This window comes from Manacus candei, unplaced genomic scaffold (assembly GCF_025592945.1).
Source record: "Manacus candei isolate 608988 ecotype Guabito, Panama unplaced genomic scaffold, ASM2559294v1 h1tg000005l, whole genome shotgun sequence".
Lineage (NCBI taxonomy): Eukaryota > Metazoa > Chordata > Aves > Passeriformes > Pipridae > Manacus > Manacus candei.
The window spans coordinates 12985144-13000881 of record NW_026138053.1 but is presented as its reverse complement, the minus strand read 5'-3'; the positions used below and the strand labels follow the sequence as shown (position 1 = coordinate 13000881).

The following is a 15738-nucleotide window of genomic DNA, read 5'->3' as shown; positions in this document are numbered from 1 at the left end:
AAAAAAGGAAAAAGAAAAAAAGTGATGAAAACTGCAACATTTGTAACTCTCAATTTAAGAACAAAGGGCAGCTTTATCCAAAACAAGCGTCAAGAGGTAGTTGTAAATGAAATTCAAGACTTTCGCTTGAAAGAAGCAGGTTTCTTTCCACAATTTAAATCTCCTTGCTCTGTTCTATTTCTCTCTCCTCTTCTGATGGTATCAATCTTAAAATAAAGACTGTGCACTTTCCCTGTAGATAAATTACTTTAAATACAACAGAGGAATACTGCGTAAGTATCATCGCCGAAAAGCTGAATGCTCAAAACCAGTCTGTTACTCTGATCCGTGTATATTCTGTTTGTAGATCAGCATGTATGCCCTGCAATCAGAGGCACAACGACACATTTTAGCATGCAAGGTGCGTCCTCCCTTTATCATCACCTCCCCTTCGTACACACACCCTCAGTGTTCCTTCAGCCCGAACTACGCTCCTTCTCATATTAAATTTAGAAACAGAACTCTGAATCACCAGTTCCTGTTGTTGCAAGTAGCTAGAAAGAGATGAAGCAAAAGAAGTTTCCTAGTAAATAGTTATAGAATAACCTGCCCACCTCATTGTTACAAAGTGCTTTATAAGCCTAGAACAAGAGATTGCATAGATTTATATGAAACTAAATAATTTCATTTCCTGGGTGTCTAATTCTTCCTAGAATCCTATCAATTCTTACGCATAACAGTACCGTGCAGCAACAAGAGATTAACTGTCCACTATAATACAGAAAAAAAACCCTCCCAAAAAAACACTCAAAAATATTGCTTATAAACTCATTGCTTGTGAGCCTCGTGCTGCACTTACTCCATTCCATCCTACTTTTCCTTGACACTTCTTTAGATGCACTTCTTGACTTCTTCTTTAGAAGAACAGAAAACTCTGAGTTGCTACTTTGCAAGAGAAGAGCAGCACAAAGACTCCAAAACTGGTTATATGCAAGAAAGATCAGTTCCAGAAAAAGGAGAGCAGAGTTCGGACAGCATTACACACAAGTTAATCTACGCTGCAGAGGAATGGCTTCCTAGTACAAGAAGAGTGGAAATGTACCCATGTTTCCCAGTTTTGAGTCCATGAGGAACCGTATGCATGGTTAGGAAACTCTTGACCACCATTTGTAAACTCCAGTTTCTTCCACTGCTCTTGAAATGGCTCTCTCACCATTACAAATGTGTGCCTTATTTCCAATTGCCCGACTGCAGCTCCCAGCCATCACTTCTGTGTCATGCCTGTTTCTGTGAGCGTTTTCGCCTCCAGCACGCTCTCCCTCAGAAGGTGCTCTCCACCAATTATCAACTCACTCCATTTTTATCTATCAAGAAACAAGAGATCCAGACACAGAAGGAGCTTTTCAAGCTCTCCTTGTGGTACCAGAACACCAATCAGCTTTCAAGTATCTCCTCTGACTGTTATCTGAACAGGCTGCCCATGACCCCAGCATCATACACGATTCATCTTCGTTTGCCCATTGTCCCTCCTACACCCAAAGTTATACCCCCTCGCTGCCCTGCAAGAGGGCAGTGACACCCAGTTGTTCACTCACTGTACCCCCAAGGAGTCTTCTCCTCAAACGCCTAGTCTGTCACTACGCTGAAGTAAAACACCTGCAGGCCCCATGATATTACAGATTATTGTAATCTTGATTGATACAGCTCACCAGGCTGCCCAAATTACTCCGTGCAAGCTGCCTCGTCCTCATTTACCACGCTGCCTAGCATGATATGGCCTGCCAACTGTATCAGTACAGATTCTGTCCTTGTCTCTAGGTACTTGATGAAAAGGTTCAATGGAATCTGGGCTCACCTCAGTCCTTAAAACAAGATTTCCAGAAGCATTCCCATTTGATAATGATTCACCGTAAATGACTAACTTCTAAACATCAGTTAGTCAGCTCTTAATTCACTTACTTTTGCAATATCACATAGCAGGAACATGTCAGGACAGGAGTTTCAAAGGGGCAAAGCAGTCCTAACTGACTGCCTCTGCTGTTGCTGAGAAAGCAAACCATAGACAGGACTGAGAAGGAGCTGGGGAGTGGCAGAGGACTGCAGGGGTTGGACTGTCTCCCTGCCCTTGCATCAGATGACTTTTGAAGACACAGCTTTACTATATCACCTGCAGTCCTGGTTGCTTTAACTTTTCCTATATTTTGACGACTATTAGAGTCAAGCTAGCTGGAATATGATTAAGTCAGTCATCCACCCTTCCCTTGTTTACTCTGATACAGTTAATTTTAGGAACCTCAATACCAACAGTTATTAAAAATTGTTTCCAGGCCTACAGAATTTTCAGCAAGGTCTTTAAAACAATCAAGTCACAGCGCTGCTAATTCACATATGTGCATCCCTAGAAGGAATCTTTATTCATTAAGACAGATTTAATTCTCTGTTGGAATTGCATTGATGGTATCACATTCTACACCTTCCCAAATACAGAACAGTATTAACAAATATTTCTACTTTTCTTGCACAAGCTACATTTATTATTTCTGTCTAGTAATTGGAACTATTTCTAGCATACTTCAGCTGCATAAAACATGCAGTTAATTCTCTAACTTACTTCCTAACTTCTAACTTGCGGTAATTTTCATGTATCCATTGTCCCCTTAATTACTGTTTTTACTTTGAAATTTCTAGATGTGTCCTGAAGCCAGATGGCTGTTAGTGTAGATGTCTTTTTTCTTTAAACCAGAATTTCAGCCTTTGGTATATTTAGTATCTTCTTACAGAGATCACTGTTTTCCATTCACATTTTTTTCCTACAATAACATCAAGTTCTCTGTGACGACAAAAGATGCTCTTTTGAAGCATTAAGTATAATTTCTTTGGGGCTGTTCTCTGTTTGTCTATCCTTTACATAACTGGGTCACACTCGATGGTCCCATGGCAACCACCAACTTCCAGCTGTGTGATACCAAAGTCCACAGTAGCTGTCTCAGCTGAAGAGCTGAAACAAGAACTGACCTGCAATGGGCTGAATTTCCAAGGCACTGAACACCTTCCCGTGATGCCAACAGGATGTTCAGCACTTTGGAATCAACGAAACTAAACAGAGTGCATAAAGGGAAACAAACCTGTAGGTTTGCTGATCAGTCATTTCGGACATCTCCAAAAAAGCATTTAAAAAAAGACGTATATTAATTTCTCCTATTCCTTTGACTGTAAAGGTAAGGTATGTACCAAGTAACCAACTCGGCAAGTCAACCAGACTGGACAACATACACATTCGGGCTCCTCCTCATCAGTCTGACCCTCACTCAGGTTAACTGCTTCTGCATACTTCAGCCATCTGCTGTTTGTTTGAGGAACAAGGCAAAATGAACCAACCTCAGTCCAATCCCAGTGGGACACTGCCACAGAAACTGCACTGCTCCTTGGCAAAGAAAGGCAGCGCAAAGCACATGCACTTGGAGTGTAGATACGACATCCCTTATGTGCCCAAGATGAAAGCATCTATGCTCTACCTAGATTTGCACTGCAGTCAATTAAACTTTAGTACAGAATCAGTCCTTAGCCTCTAGGAGCAAGTCTTTCACAGGGCAGTAAATCAAAGTATGTAGCAAGAAGACCACAGCAGTTGGCTTTGTAATTGCCTGAACAGTAAGAAAAATATTTGGAACCTTTCATTTTCACAACGTCATTAAAATAATATGCTAACTATTCATACACAGCAATCTGTTAGATGTTCTAGAAGCACAGCAGCAGCAGAGTCTGCAGATGGAATTCCGCAGCTCAACATACATGATGGACTTTTCCACATAATCCCACATGGCTGCTGAAGTACATACTTGCATGCATTTAGTTAAAGTAGAAATTCCTTATGATGTTTCACAAGTCTAAATTCAGTAGCTGAAAAGGAAATAACCTGGGTTCTGGTTGTACATCAGCCACTGCAACTTATTTTGCACAACTGAAAATGACTAAGGAAAAACACCTACAGTGGTTCAGTCATTAAAACAGTGTAACAGTCCATTAAAAAGCAAAGTGGAGAGCTGTGCCCATACCTTCTCCAACAAATTCCTCCTGAATTATGCGGCAAATATTCAAAACCGACAGGCTGCAGAGACAGTTCAGCCTGAAGTGCACAATCCCTGTGCTGGATTCCTCTGTCCCCTCCTCTCAGGTTTGAGGTAAACATAACTATGCAGGTTGCCAAAAGCATCAGATAACAAAACATTCAGCTTTTTTCTACTACCCAGATTTCGCTAAAGTTCCCTGCAACATACACATATCTAAAAAAAATTTTGTATGGGATGGGAAGAATTGCAGTTTGGGGTGGAAGTCCACAATTTGCTGGGAGGGCTTGTGTTCCTCTAACTTCCTTTATCCTCCTGCCATGAGCTTAGAAAATCTCAGAGTCAATCATCAGCTTTATCCATTTAAGAAGTGCATTCCATTCACTACAAAAGATTAAATATGTGAACTAGAAGTTTCTACTGTAACTTTCAGTCATCACACAGTTAATGACAGCTTTAAGATGCCATTAACAGCATTTCAAAGGCCTACTGCAAAGGCTGAAGTCAGTTCACATCCTCTCATAATTTCTGCTTAAGGTTAGCAGAGTCTGAAGGACTTACTTGAATATTAAATTCAGATGAAAGTACAGAACGACTTTAAAATACAAGTGCTATTCCTGACTAGTAACACATCTGCATCCACATAAACCCTCGCAAATCCTTAAGAAGAGCCTTCCCATATAACATAATCCACTTTGAGGCTTTGTCTGCGTAAGGCACTTCGGATTACTTAAGACAAAAACCATGCAAATTAAAAAACTGATTGATCAAACTGCTTGAGAACCTCTTCAAATGCTCCTTTCCAGATCAGAGTGATTCTCAATTATTCTGCCTCAAACATGTAGGGCAGTTGAAGCGATTCACTTCAAATTCACACCTTCGGCTGAGTTGAATAATTTCTTAATGGCATGTGAAGACAAGCCCTTAACTTCAGAACCACACACAGAATTTACTTGGGAGTAATTGTCCAAAATATCTCCCCTGGGAGACAGGCCCAGACAACACAACACATCAGGATGCTGGTTCAACACCAAACCATTCTAAGAAGAATGCAAGAAGCCACACAATCAGAAGAGCTTGAATTCTGGTAAATGAATTTCTGACTCTGTATTTGCCAGGTTTGTTTTAGAGAAGCATTTCCAGCAAGCACCTAGCTTTAGTTTGAAAAGTCTCTTATTCTGACACAATTATCCATGACTCCATCCCTTCCCTCCCCTTTCTCCACAAGCTGCATCCCCCAGCCGCTTTTTCCCAAACCCCAGCCTGTTGCCCCGACAGCTGACACATGGGGCACAATCTAACACAAAACAGCCCCTTGTTGAAAGATTTCAAGCATCACCTGAATACAATGTAAAGCAGCTTGGAACAGAAATTGCAGGTTCAGATCCAGCAGAGAAGTGCCTTGACTTCAGAGGCTCCCTCCCCCACAGCTAGGCTCTCATTGTTTTTTTCCTGGGGATACATTTTCAGATCAGAGCCACAGCCTGCTGCAGATATAGATCAGCTTTGCTCATCCCACCATTCTCAGTCACTGACAAAAAATAGCTCTAGAGGGAGGAGGAAGAGGTTTTCAGCTGTTTTCTTCTCCAGTCCTCTCTAGCCTCCCTTGCAATGAGGGAGAAGCCATTTTCTTATGTTCATGGCTTGGTGTCAGAGTAACTGTTTTGTTACTCTACAGAGCCAGTAAATCTCCAGATGTGCCTGTAAAAGAAATTTAATAGTAGCCACAACGTTCGGGCAGCACCCTCAGCAACACAATCACCACACTTTTCATGGAAGAGCTGAAAGAAGCTGGCTGGCACGTTACTTGTTTCCTTACGAAAGGCAGGGTAGAGAAGGAGCTGGAGAGGTACAAACAGATGCTTCTCCTAGGCACACTGATACTCTACAGGGTTCAAAAAAAAACACAGAAGAGGGACATTTTCCTAGACAGGATCAAAAATAGATGGCTGGAAAATATGTAATATACTATTCTTCAATTTTCTCATAAACAGTAACTTAATTCTTCTTGAAACATTGATTGACATTTGATCCTGTTATGAACAACTCTAAGGCCTCCCCCACAGAGCATCTAAGCTGCATCACATTAAAGCTGTTCCTTTCTCCTTGCCTCTAGCATATTCCTAACTTGTAAACAACTCTGCTGTGCACACAAGCAAAGGCACAGCTAGTTAGTGAAAGCTGCAGCACTAAGGGCACCATAGGAACCCATCCAATCTTAATAATCCATTAATTTCACAGGGCACTGTATTTATTAACTAGAAGCCAAATGCTATTAATTCAATTGTACATGTGAAAAACTGTCCCATTAGAAAAGCTGAAAGAACTATTACAGACTTATTTTTCATGGATGGTCATGTTTCACAGGCTTTGTTACCCCCATAACCCAAAAAAAACATGAAGAGTCAGCCTGAATGATGGAAGAATTGTGACAAAATAGGAGAAAGGCAAGTGTCAGGAAATCCAGCAGGCTTACTGTCTGAGGACTTCAGTTGATGTGACACCATATGATAAGTAACGTTCTTGTGGCCAAGCCTCAAAACCCATAGGGACTATTTCCATTTCAGCTTAAGAAAAGAAAAAAAAAAACAAACAATCTCACTTCTTACCTATTCAACAGTGAGGTAATTAGCAGGAGACACACAAAATATGTATTTAGGCAATCCTTCTGCGTTTAACTTTGGTAACTTTTGTAACAGTGTATTCTTAACTCTCGCTTTACAGGCTCTGGACCAAGAGACTCAGGCGAGCTGCCCTGGGGCAAGTTTCAACAGCCAGATTCATCTGCTCTGCCATGGAAGCCTCTTACAGCACCATTGCTCAACCCGCAAATCTCTCTCCTCCGGCAAGTCTGCTATGGTCTGGAGGAAACACAGGCCATCTCTGACCACTATCTCATCCGTCCAGGAGTCCTGCAAACACAGGAAAAGCAAATGTAACTGCAACTACTTCTCTTCAGGGACTTATCTGCATTAGAAGGTTTCCAATGGCAGGAATCCAGAGCAAAGCGGCTCTGGAGTTGTGAACTGAATACAGCTGCATTGCCAGGCTCCAAGATCAGGATCTAGAGCAGGCCATGGTGCCTTGGGTGACCATTGCATTTGCACAGTTTTTTGCCTCTTTGGCTGAAACAAAACCTGGTGATTTCTTGCTGTCCTTCTGTCCACACCTACTCTGCAAACTGGCGCAAATCAGTCATGTCCCAACACCCACTAGCTTCCTTGGGCTTATTTCACACATTCAAAAATGTTAAACTATGAATTCCAGACCCTGCTTCCTCCTTCCACAACATGAAGTATCACCCTTGTCACATATCCTTCTCCCCTCCCACTTCTTGTCAAATTTCACTGCCCATACTGACACCAGAGTAAGTTTATCTACTTCAAGCCGTGAAATCATCCACTTCTTCCCAGCACCCTTCAAGAGCAAACTGCTTTCCTGTCCTCCTCTCTCTACAACCCAGCAGGTGAACACCCACTCGCTCCTGCACATGACGTTTACCAAAGGAGGTTTTACTGGAGTAAAACAAGCACTCAAGGAGGTCTAGTTTTATAAATAAAATTGCGTACCCTTCCCGGCAGCCAAAATCTCATCTCCACATTTTCCATTTTCAGTCCTTTTGACACAAATTAAATTAAAAAAAGGCCTTCTCCTTCCATATTTTGTGCCCAGGTAAATTGTGGGTTTATTACAAAGGTCAAACAATCTCGTTTTACAAAACTAACTGGAGTTTAATGCTATCCTTTCAAAGCCTAAAAACCCTACTCACAGCAACTCCTGCACTACACAATAAATGTTATACAGAATTCATAAAGCAGTGCAACTAAATCTTAACTTTTGACTACAGTAAATTAAGGTTCACAATTAAAGGAGGCCAAAGTGTATCACTATCCGCAAGGTGGAAAATCTGGACAGATCTCCAGACTCAAGCCTTGAAGAGTGCAAGGCTCAGCAGCTGCAGCACCCTGCATATCTTACAAAATGCAACGTTACAAACTAACACCAGAAGGTTGTAGCTACATCTCAGTGCCAAATATCTGGCAGTCTTCTCCATCCTAGAGAAGCCTGATCAGAGACTATAGCCGAGCCATAGTTCACGATTTAATGATTAAGGGCATGACCATTGCACTGAAAATGTGAAGCGTTTCAGGTTTAAATTATGAATGATAGTGACAGCTCGAGTTAAAATTATTACATGTTTTCATTCACCTTTCAGGCTTATAAATAAATAAAAAAGAAAGTAAAGTTGGAGAGTGGCTTTTTGTACACTGTCAGCAAACAAATGCCTTGATGCATGTTCATCATGCACTAAACAGTCGAGATTCAGTACCAAAAATGCCCAGGACTGCACATAGCTGCTTTTAATTAAGAAAAAAGACAAACTCAGTTTATTACCTCTTCTAGGATCAGAATGGTAAGATCTACCTTGTCTCAAAGACCTGCCCCAGTCAGGAGCACTCGGTCAGTATCAATTTACACCTTAAAGGATTTCAAAAGGCTGCTGAAGCTTCTGTGCCTTTCATGAATTGGTTTTGATTGACCCTGCATCTCTGACCTACTGCTGTTGAAACACTCCTCAAACAGAGAATATTTATGCTATTTAAACTGGATTCAAAGGGCCCATTTGGAGTCATCCCTTCAGGGTCACACTGCAGTCTGCAGCATTCTTCACTTTTACCACTATCCCAGCATAAAGGCAGAAAAGCACCGTGGACCTAGGGCTTCCCATTCGACACCCAGCTCAAAGGCAAACATGCAGAAATACAAGTCCTTGACTGACAAACGCCTATTGAAGAAAAGCAAACAAACCTTTATGCAAGAGCACTGAAACACTGAAAATCAGGAATGGCATTACCCATGAAGCAGCTAGTATACCAGTGCACCTCAAAAAGGTTATGAAGCAAGTATAACCCTAAGACATCAAAATAATGGGAACATTTGGCTCCTTCAAAGTGCTGTAACCTCATCAAAACACTCGAACCTAATTTGACATTTATATCTCTATAAACAATCTGTAAGCAAAAGCAAAGAAAAAACAACATTTGCAGTTCAGGGAAAGACATCAAAACAAACATGTCCATAGTACTCAAATGTTAAACTACATGTGGGAATCTGATGATCTTTTGAATGGCTGAAAGCTAGGACAGAGGAGAGGGCATCTTGTTTTTCAATTAATTATTAATCAATCTTTTCAGCCATCAAATCCCTGCAATGACTCATCCACTTGCTTTACCAAAGTCTAAATTGTTATGGAAAGACTGAAATTCCACCGGAACATTACCCTCCTGAGTGCAATACTTAACCCTGCATATGAAAAAGGATTTTAGTAGATTCATTCCTCTCTCCCACAAAAAGATCAAATTTCCATTAAACCTGGAAAGAAAGATCACACACACGCACAAAAAAAGAAGAGAGAAAAGGCAAAACAGTATGTAGAATTTTACACTGAGAGGAACAAGAGAAGTTAAAGTCCCTCTCAGTTATTCATTTCAAAGCCAGTATTCTTCCAGTGACAGTATATGCTGCAAGCAATAAGAGAATTTACATCATCAGAAATTCTCAATAATCATGCCATTAAACAATACAATTCTTTTACGCTCATTCAGATAGTTCCTACTGTCGGTAAAGGAATTTAGTTTTATAGAATCATGGCTTGATAGGAGTTATCTTTTAAGCTTACAAAATTATGAACTTGATCCTACACCCCACATCCATGAAAACCTCTTTTCAAAGTTTAAAAGCTCTACTAAATAAACTAAGCTGCAAGACTGAGCTCAGTGGGTGATACCTATGTACAGAGCTTGCTCTTTTCCTGTGCTAAAATTATATCAGAACATTGCAACACATTTGCATACCTCCCACACGTAACTTTTTGCCAGCAGTAACAAGACGACATCAAGACTCAGAAAACGTACCAGACAGAGATAGGAGAGGATGGAGTTTCCTGCAGGAACACCCAGGCTGAAGTCCAGCAGCTCACAGGGAAGGTGCTGCCTTCCTATCATGCTCCCACTTACCAGTGTCAAATGTGAAACTCCACCCAGGAAACAAAAAGCTTCCTACTGTTTCTCTCCTCTACACAGCCTCCTGGCTACTATCAGAAAAACTGGTATCACTCCACCCTTTTTCCATAAGAATGTGGAGCTTTGGAGCCTTGGAGCTACCATGGAATAGGAGGAGGAGAAAAAAGAAGCCTCTGCTGGGTCATCTCCCCTAGTCTCTCTTGTATGGTTTTTCTGGAAGTATTTCTAGTGGCAGTCCACAGTGCTGCTGTTCATTTTAATCATGCAGAAGTAACATGAAATTCACATGACTATTGTCAGTTTTCCAGCCACACACATTTTGCAAAAACATCAATTAAAACAATCTGATCTTCCAGTTTTTACCTAGCAAAGCTATTAAAAAAAAAAAAAATCACAGACCTTTTGGACACATTGGTGCACCATTATTTTCAGAAAAGCTTTTTGTTAGAAAATAAAAATGCTGACAGCACTGAAGATTTCTGGCACCTTACTTCCTCATAAGATGCCAGTATAAAAAAAAAAAAAAATTAAAAAATTTCATTGAGCCAAGTAAAAGGAAGTAATAGAAAATTACTATCAATCACAGGAAAATACCTGATCCACCATGAATAAAGTGTTACTAAGGTGTGAGAAAGAATTTTAGAGATTTTAGAAGTCAATAATAGAATCCAATGTTATCCACAAGGTGTGCTACACACTAGAAATTCCAATGCTCAAATTGTATGGAGCCATGGTCTTCCCTTTGATTCTTTCCAGTGGCCCATTTTTACCAGTCTCACCCTACCATGACATCCCAATAGCAAAGCTCAGTTAAAATGCAAGGAGAACAAGACAATCTGAAATTCAGAGAAGTCTTAAATATTGCGCAGGAAAATTTGAAAATGAGCCCATACAAGTGAGACAGTGTAACAATAACTAAGAGTAAATACAATAACCCCCAAATCATTAACACACGTTTATTAATTAACATGTTAGCTGCAGGGAAAGTGCCTTTGTAACATAATTTGATGAAGACCCAACTGGAAATAAATGAAACAACCAAAAATTATTTTTGTTAGTATTAAATTAGGCCAAGTACACCCCACATACACGGGGATAAGGTACTACTCTAGGAAGCAGGCTTTTAGACACCAGCACTCTTAAGATCTAAATTACCATGGACCATGAAATGGAAAAATGCAGAACCACATGAAAGGAAGGCAAACCGTGCTTACAAAATAGCAGTGAGTCAGCTCCTGAGGACTGGCCTATGACTGCTTTGAAAACAAGACGCACACTCCTTATGTGCCCTCCAGTTGTACTGAATGAAAACGAGCCCATCCCCTAAATATGCTGTTAATATGGTAGATGACATTGCAGAAAAGATGTCAAGAAACATCAGTAACTCCACTTTACCCACTGGAACTTCAGAAAACATCTTCAACCAGCGCTGATCCACACAGCCTTTTAACCCTACACACACCTATTCATGCTTGGTGCATTTAGTAAGCACGAAACACTCATTTCCCTGGCCTCAGATCAATCCGTAACAGCTTATCTTGGGGACACCTCCAATTCTATAAGGTCCTTGAGATATTTTCTTACAGAAACTTTTTCTAAAATGCCATGACCCTTTCAGCCTGTCAAGTTCCATCATCTGTAATCAGACTATCTAGAAAGCCAAGAATAAAATTCAAGGCTTTGTGACAAGCTGTGAAGCTATTACTATTAATAAGCCATTTAATATCATATGGAACAATAAGTACTATGACTACACCAAGCATTTATTTGGAGAACACAACTATATTTGCTTTCACTCAAAAATCAAAGATAAATTGTGGGCTTTCATAACCCATTCCTCTTAGCAAGTACCCTTGGCTACAAGCAGCTCTCTCCTCAACTACACTATAGCTCATTTTGTTGTTATTGTTTAGGGACTATCTGGGGGCTTTCTGGTTGTCTGCCCTTTTTTGCTGTTTACAGATGTTATTGGTGACTAGGGCTTTTCATGGTATATTGATTACTTCTGAGAGGAAAAAAATATATACAGTCAAAGAATTAATGCAGCACACACGCACAGAAAAAAAAAGTCCAGTAACTCAGCTCTATCAATATTACTTTGTTGACAAGTATTAAGGTGCTGACCACTGAATATCATACCAGCATACTCTGAATGGAAGCACCCTGTCCAACTCCTCTGAAAGAACAGAAACCTTGAAACCAGCTCATTTCAGGGAAAGGATTAAAGGTTGTTTTTTCAGGTGTCCTTCTTGCACACTGAATCCCTCTGCCAGACATTGCAGTTTATCATTGCTAAACACTTACACTGCAGAAGTACCTAGAGGCCTCAAGTAGGTCAGGGCCTCAGCATGCAAAGTACAGAACTGATGCATAATACTTGACAGCCCTTGCCTCATCATATTTTTCTATTTCAAGCATTCATCTTCCCACAGCTATTTGAACAACCCACACAAGCAAAAGAAACTCAATGACACTGCAAAAAAAAATAAAAAAAAATCACCCAAGTTCCACTACCAATGTATGTAAGTGCTATCCAACAGAAAAGGAAAACAGATGTAGCTCTGCCCCTCATTAGAGTATTACACATAAGGATCTAGCTAAAAGTCAAAGCAAAGCAGGTTTGGGGCTTTTTAGGTTGGCATAGCTCCAACTATTCTAAGAAAGACAGAAGTGGATATTGAAACAAAATTTGGTAAATATTTATGGATGAGAGCTCCAATTCTCCTTTTCCCATCCCCTATATCCTAGACATACTCTTTTAGTGAAAGAAAGTTTCCCAGTTGTTGCCTTCAGACTGAATCCTAAATGAGACAGAGCAGGGGTGCAAAACCAAATGCAAAGAAAATTTACATAAGCTGCAGGGAGTGGAACTACAGCAGGGTTTGCATACCTTGAATTAGCTCCATTAAAGATGAAAAAATATGCAATAAATCTGAAATGAAGCTTAACAAGATAATGGAGTTCTTGGCAACCTGATTATTTTAACAAGTTAACAGCCAGTTATCACATATTATTTCAGTCTAAACACACATACCAGGACAGCACAATCCAGAGGAGTAGGCCAATATACTCCTATAAGATTAGTTGTGCTTTATGCTCCATGCTCTCCCTTCTCATACCTCCCTGCTTCATCACCGCCCACCTCTGTCTTCCCAAATATTCATCCAGATCCTGCAGAGCTTACCTGCAGCTTCCCATCCCATTCCCTCAGCTGAAAGGGAAAAACTGGCATTCCTGTGGACTTGACTGCAAGTCACCACCAATTAGCTGCTGCCCAGGGACTAGGGAGCACAGAGACTTGGGAAAAAACAGCCATTACTCATTAACCAAAAGGTGGTGTCTTGACAGGGGATTGCCTAGTTCTATCACAGCCCATTCCTTCTTGCATCTAAAGAAAAACCCATCTAACACCCTTATTTCAACAGCCCTCTCCATCTCATCCATGCCACAGGAATGCCTGCTTGCTCCCAACCTTTGGCAGCACTACCAGCATCCCAGCCCAGCATCACGGGAGGCAGCAAGTCACCACAACATACAACCTGCCAGAAAGGCAAAGCATGTGGGGCTGCCACATCCAACTGCAAACTGAACAGCTGGACCCCAGAGTGCAGCTCTGGTGCCAACAGCAATCTGGTTGGGGGGGTGGGATGGCAGTTGAGCTTTGCCTCTAAAGCCTCAAACCACAATGCTTCCTCCATCGGAAAGACTGAAACAGAAAAAACCCAAACCTGGGCAGTGCTCTCCTAACTACCGCAGAACTTCAAAACAGCACATGATGGCGTAGGAGGGAAGGGGCTGTACAGGGTTTTCCTTTTTTTACAAAATTTCTTCTCATGGAATTTTATTCCCCTCCCAGCGTTTCAAACATCAGTAATGTTAACAATCACTAAATTCCTTACATAATTACTTGAACTGCCCATAAAAATTATTTTGCAGTCTGCCTGAAAAAAACATTTTATTTCAAAAGGTAGCAGAATCGGTTTATAAGCAGAAAAAAAAAATCATTTTTTTTCCCGGCTCCTGCAGAACATAAGAGTTAATGGAATGGAAAAGAGACTTATGCCTTATTGATTAAAACAATTCTAATTATGCACAGAAGACCATTCCATGTTTCCAATAATACACTGACCAAAATGCATGAAATGCATAGTCAGATAAGCACAAAGTTTGGAGTTCATTGCTCAACACTGCTGCAACAAATGCCAGAATTTTATATATCCAGTCACTGGAGGCAGTGGAATGTTATTATAACTGCAAGCATATTCTAGGACGTGAAATAATAAATAAAACTAGAGAAATGTATTATTTATTTAAATTTAAAATTTTTCTAAAAGAGGCCCACGAAAAGTTGTGGACAGAGTAACACAATACTACAGCCAAACCACAGCAGCACTAAAATAATTGAGCAACAAAGAACAGTTTGTTCATTTTTTTCCCTTGCAAATCTCTCTCCCCCATTGTTACTGTCTGAGGTGCCAGGCAATAATGTCACCAATATCTTACAGTATGTCCTTTTTACCATCAAGTGCAAATACAGCATTACTAGACAACTTGTTAGGTGTTGGAAAGGCCAACTTTTCCCCAGCCCAATCTCTTCTGTGGTTTCTCAGTTGTTGGAAGTGTTTCACCTCTCTCTGAAAACAAATTAGGTACAGAGAAGGACAGACAGACCTTACTCTTTGATGCTGAACCTCACCATGCTGATTTAGGGCTCCAGTGTTCATAGTCAGCCTCCAAGAGAGCATGCACTCTGTGATGGTGCTCCCTTATCCAAGAGAATACCACCTACCAAAGACAGTGGATGAAGCTGGAGGGAGCAATGTGATGAATCTCTTCCCATCTATCCAAAAGACACCTCCTCAGATTCCAGACAATAACTGAGAGCAGGCAGATATTTCAAAACAACATCATATTGTGTCAAAACACACGGCTAAGATTACTGCTGCCTACCGAACTTGATACACATCCAGTAGGAAACAGGTCTATAACATGAAAACAGGCAACAAGGCATTACTCCACTGAAGGTTTGAAGAGAGCACTGCTGCCTTTTGACCCTGCTCAGATTTTTCTCTGCAACAGCAAGTTCGCCGACAAACACCCGTGAGCGCCGTCTCCTTCCTCCCCCGCGCTGGTGCCGCCGCCCGCGGCCAGGCGGGGTTCAGGCTCGCAGAAGGACAAGCTGGCTGGAAGCAGCTCAGCTCACTGACACATGGCTGTGGGGACTGTCTTTTGCTATCAGTAATGGACGACTCTCCTGTCTAGGCAAAGAAATATGAGAGCAAAAACACTGAAAAGGACATCAAAGTAGGGCTATTTTCCAGTTTCTGTAACTAAGGATAACATTGAAAATTCTACTGGGAGGGCAGGAAGAAAGAAAAGATAACCTGACATGAAAATTGTAACACTGGAGCAAGATACACAAAAGTTCTTTTCATTGCAAAGAAGCAGTCAAAATGACATCTATATCTACACCTAAGGAAAACGTTGCTTTTGCCTTGAGGTGGCCTTGGCAATACACTGTTGCAAGCAAAAAGCAGTTTATCATTTTGGAGGAAATTCAAATCAATTTAATTTATTTGTCAGTTAATAAACTTCTAATTTCTGCTTCTGATTTTGAAGACACACAGAGGGGAAACAGCCCTTGCCCTCCACTCCCCTCACCATACCTG

At 40.9% G+C, this 15738-nt stretch overlaps 1 protein-coding gene across 8 annotated transcripts in view; it reads right to left on the bottom strand.

The window, feature by feature from the left end:
• LRRC8D (leucine rich repeat containing 8 VRAC subunit D) overlaps positions 1-15738 on the bottom strand; it is a 51864-nt gene that overhangs the window by 21053 nt on the left and 15073 nt on the right. For 2 of the 8 annotated variants that reach the window (XM_051802412.1, XM_051802423.1), the window contains exon 3: positions 6656-6958. The exons of 1 other annotated variant lie outside the window; for it this stretch is intronic. Coding sequence is in view for 1 of the 7 variants with exons in the window: in XM_051802392.1 (XP_051658352.1) it covers positions 13254-13272 (19 nt within the window). In the remaining 6 variants the exon portion in view is untranslated. Of the gene's footprint in view, positions 1-6655; positions 6959-9901; positions 10549-13253; positions 14045-15738 lie in introns of those variants that run through there. 5 more of the 8 variants (XM_051802392.1, XM_051802462.1, XM_051802452.1 and 2 more) reach the window with 5 other exon arrangements.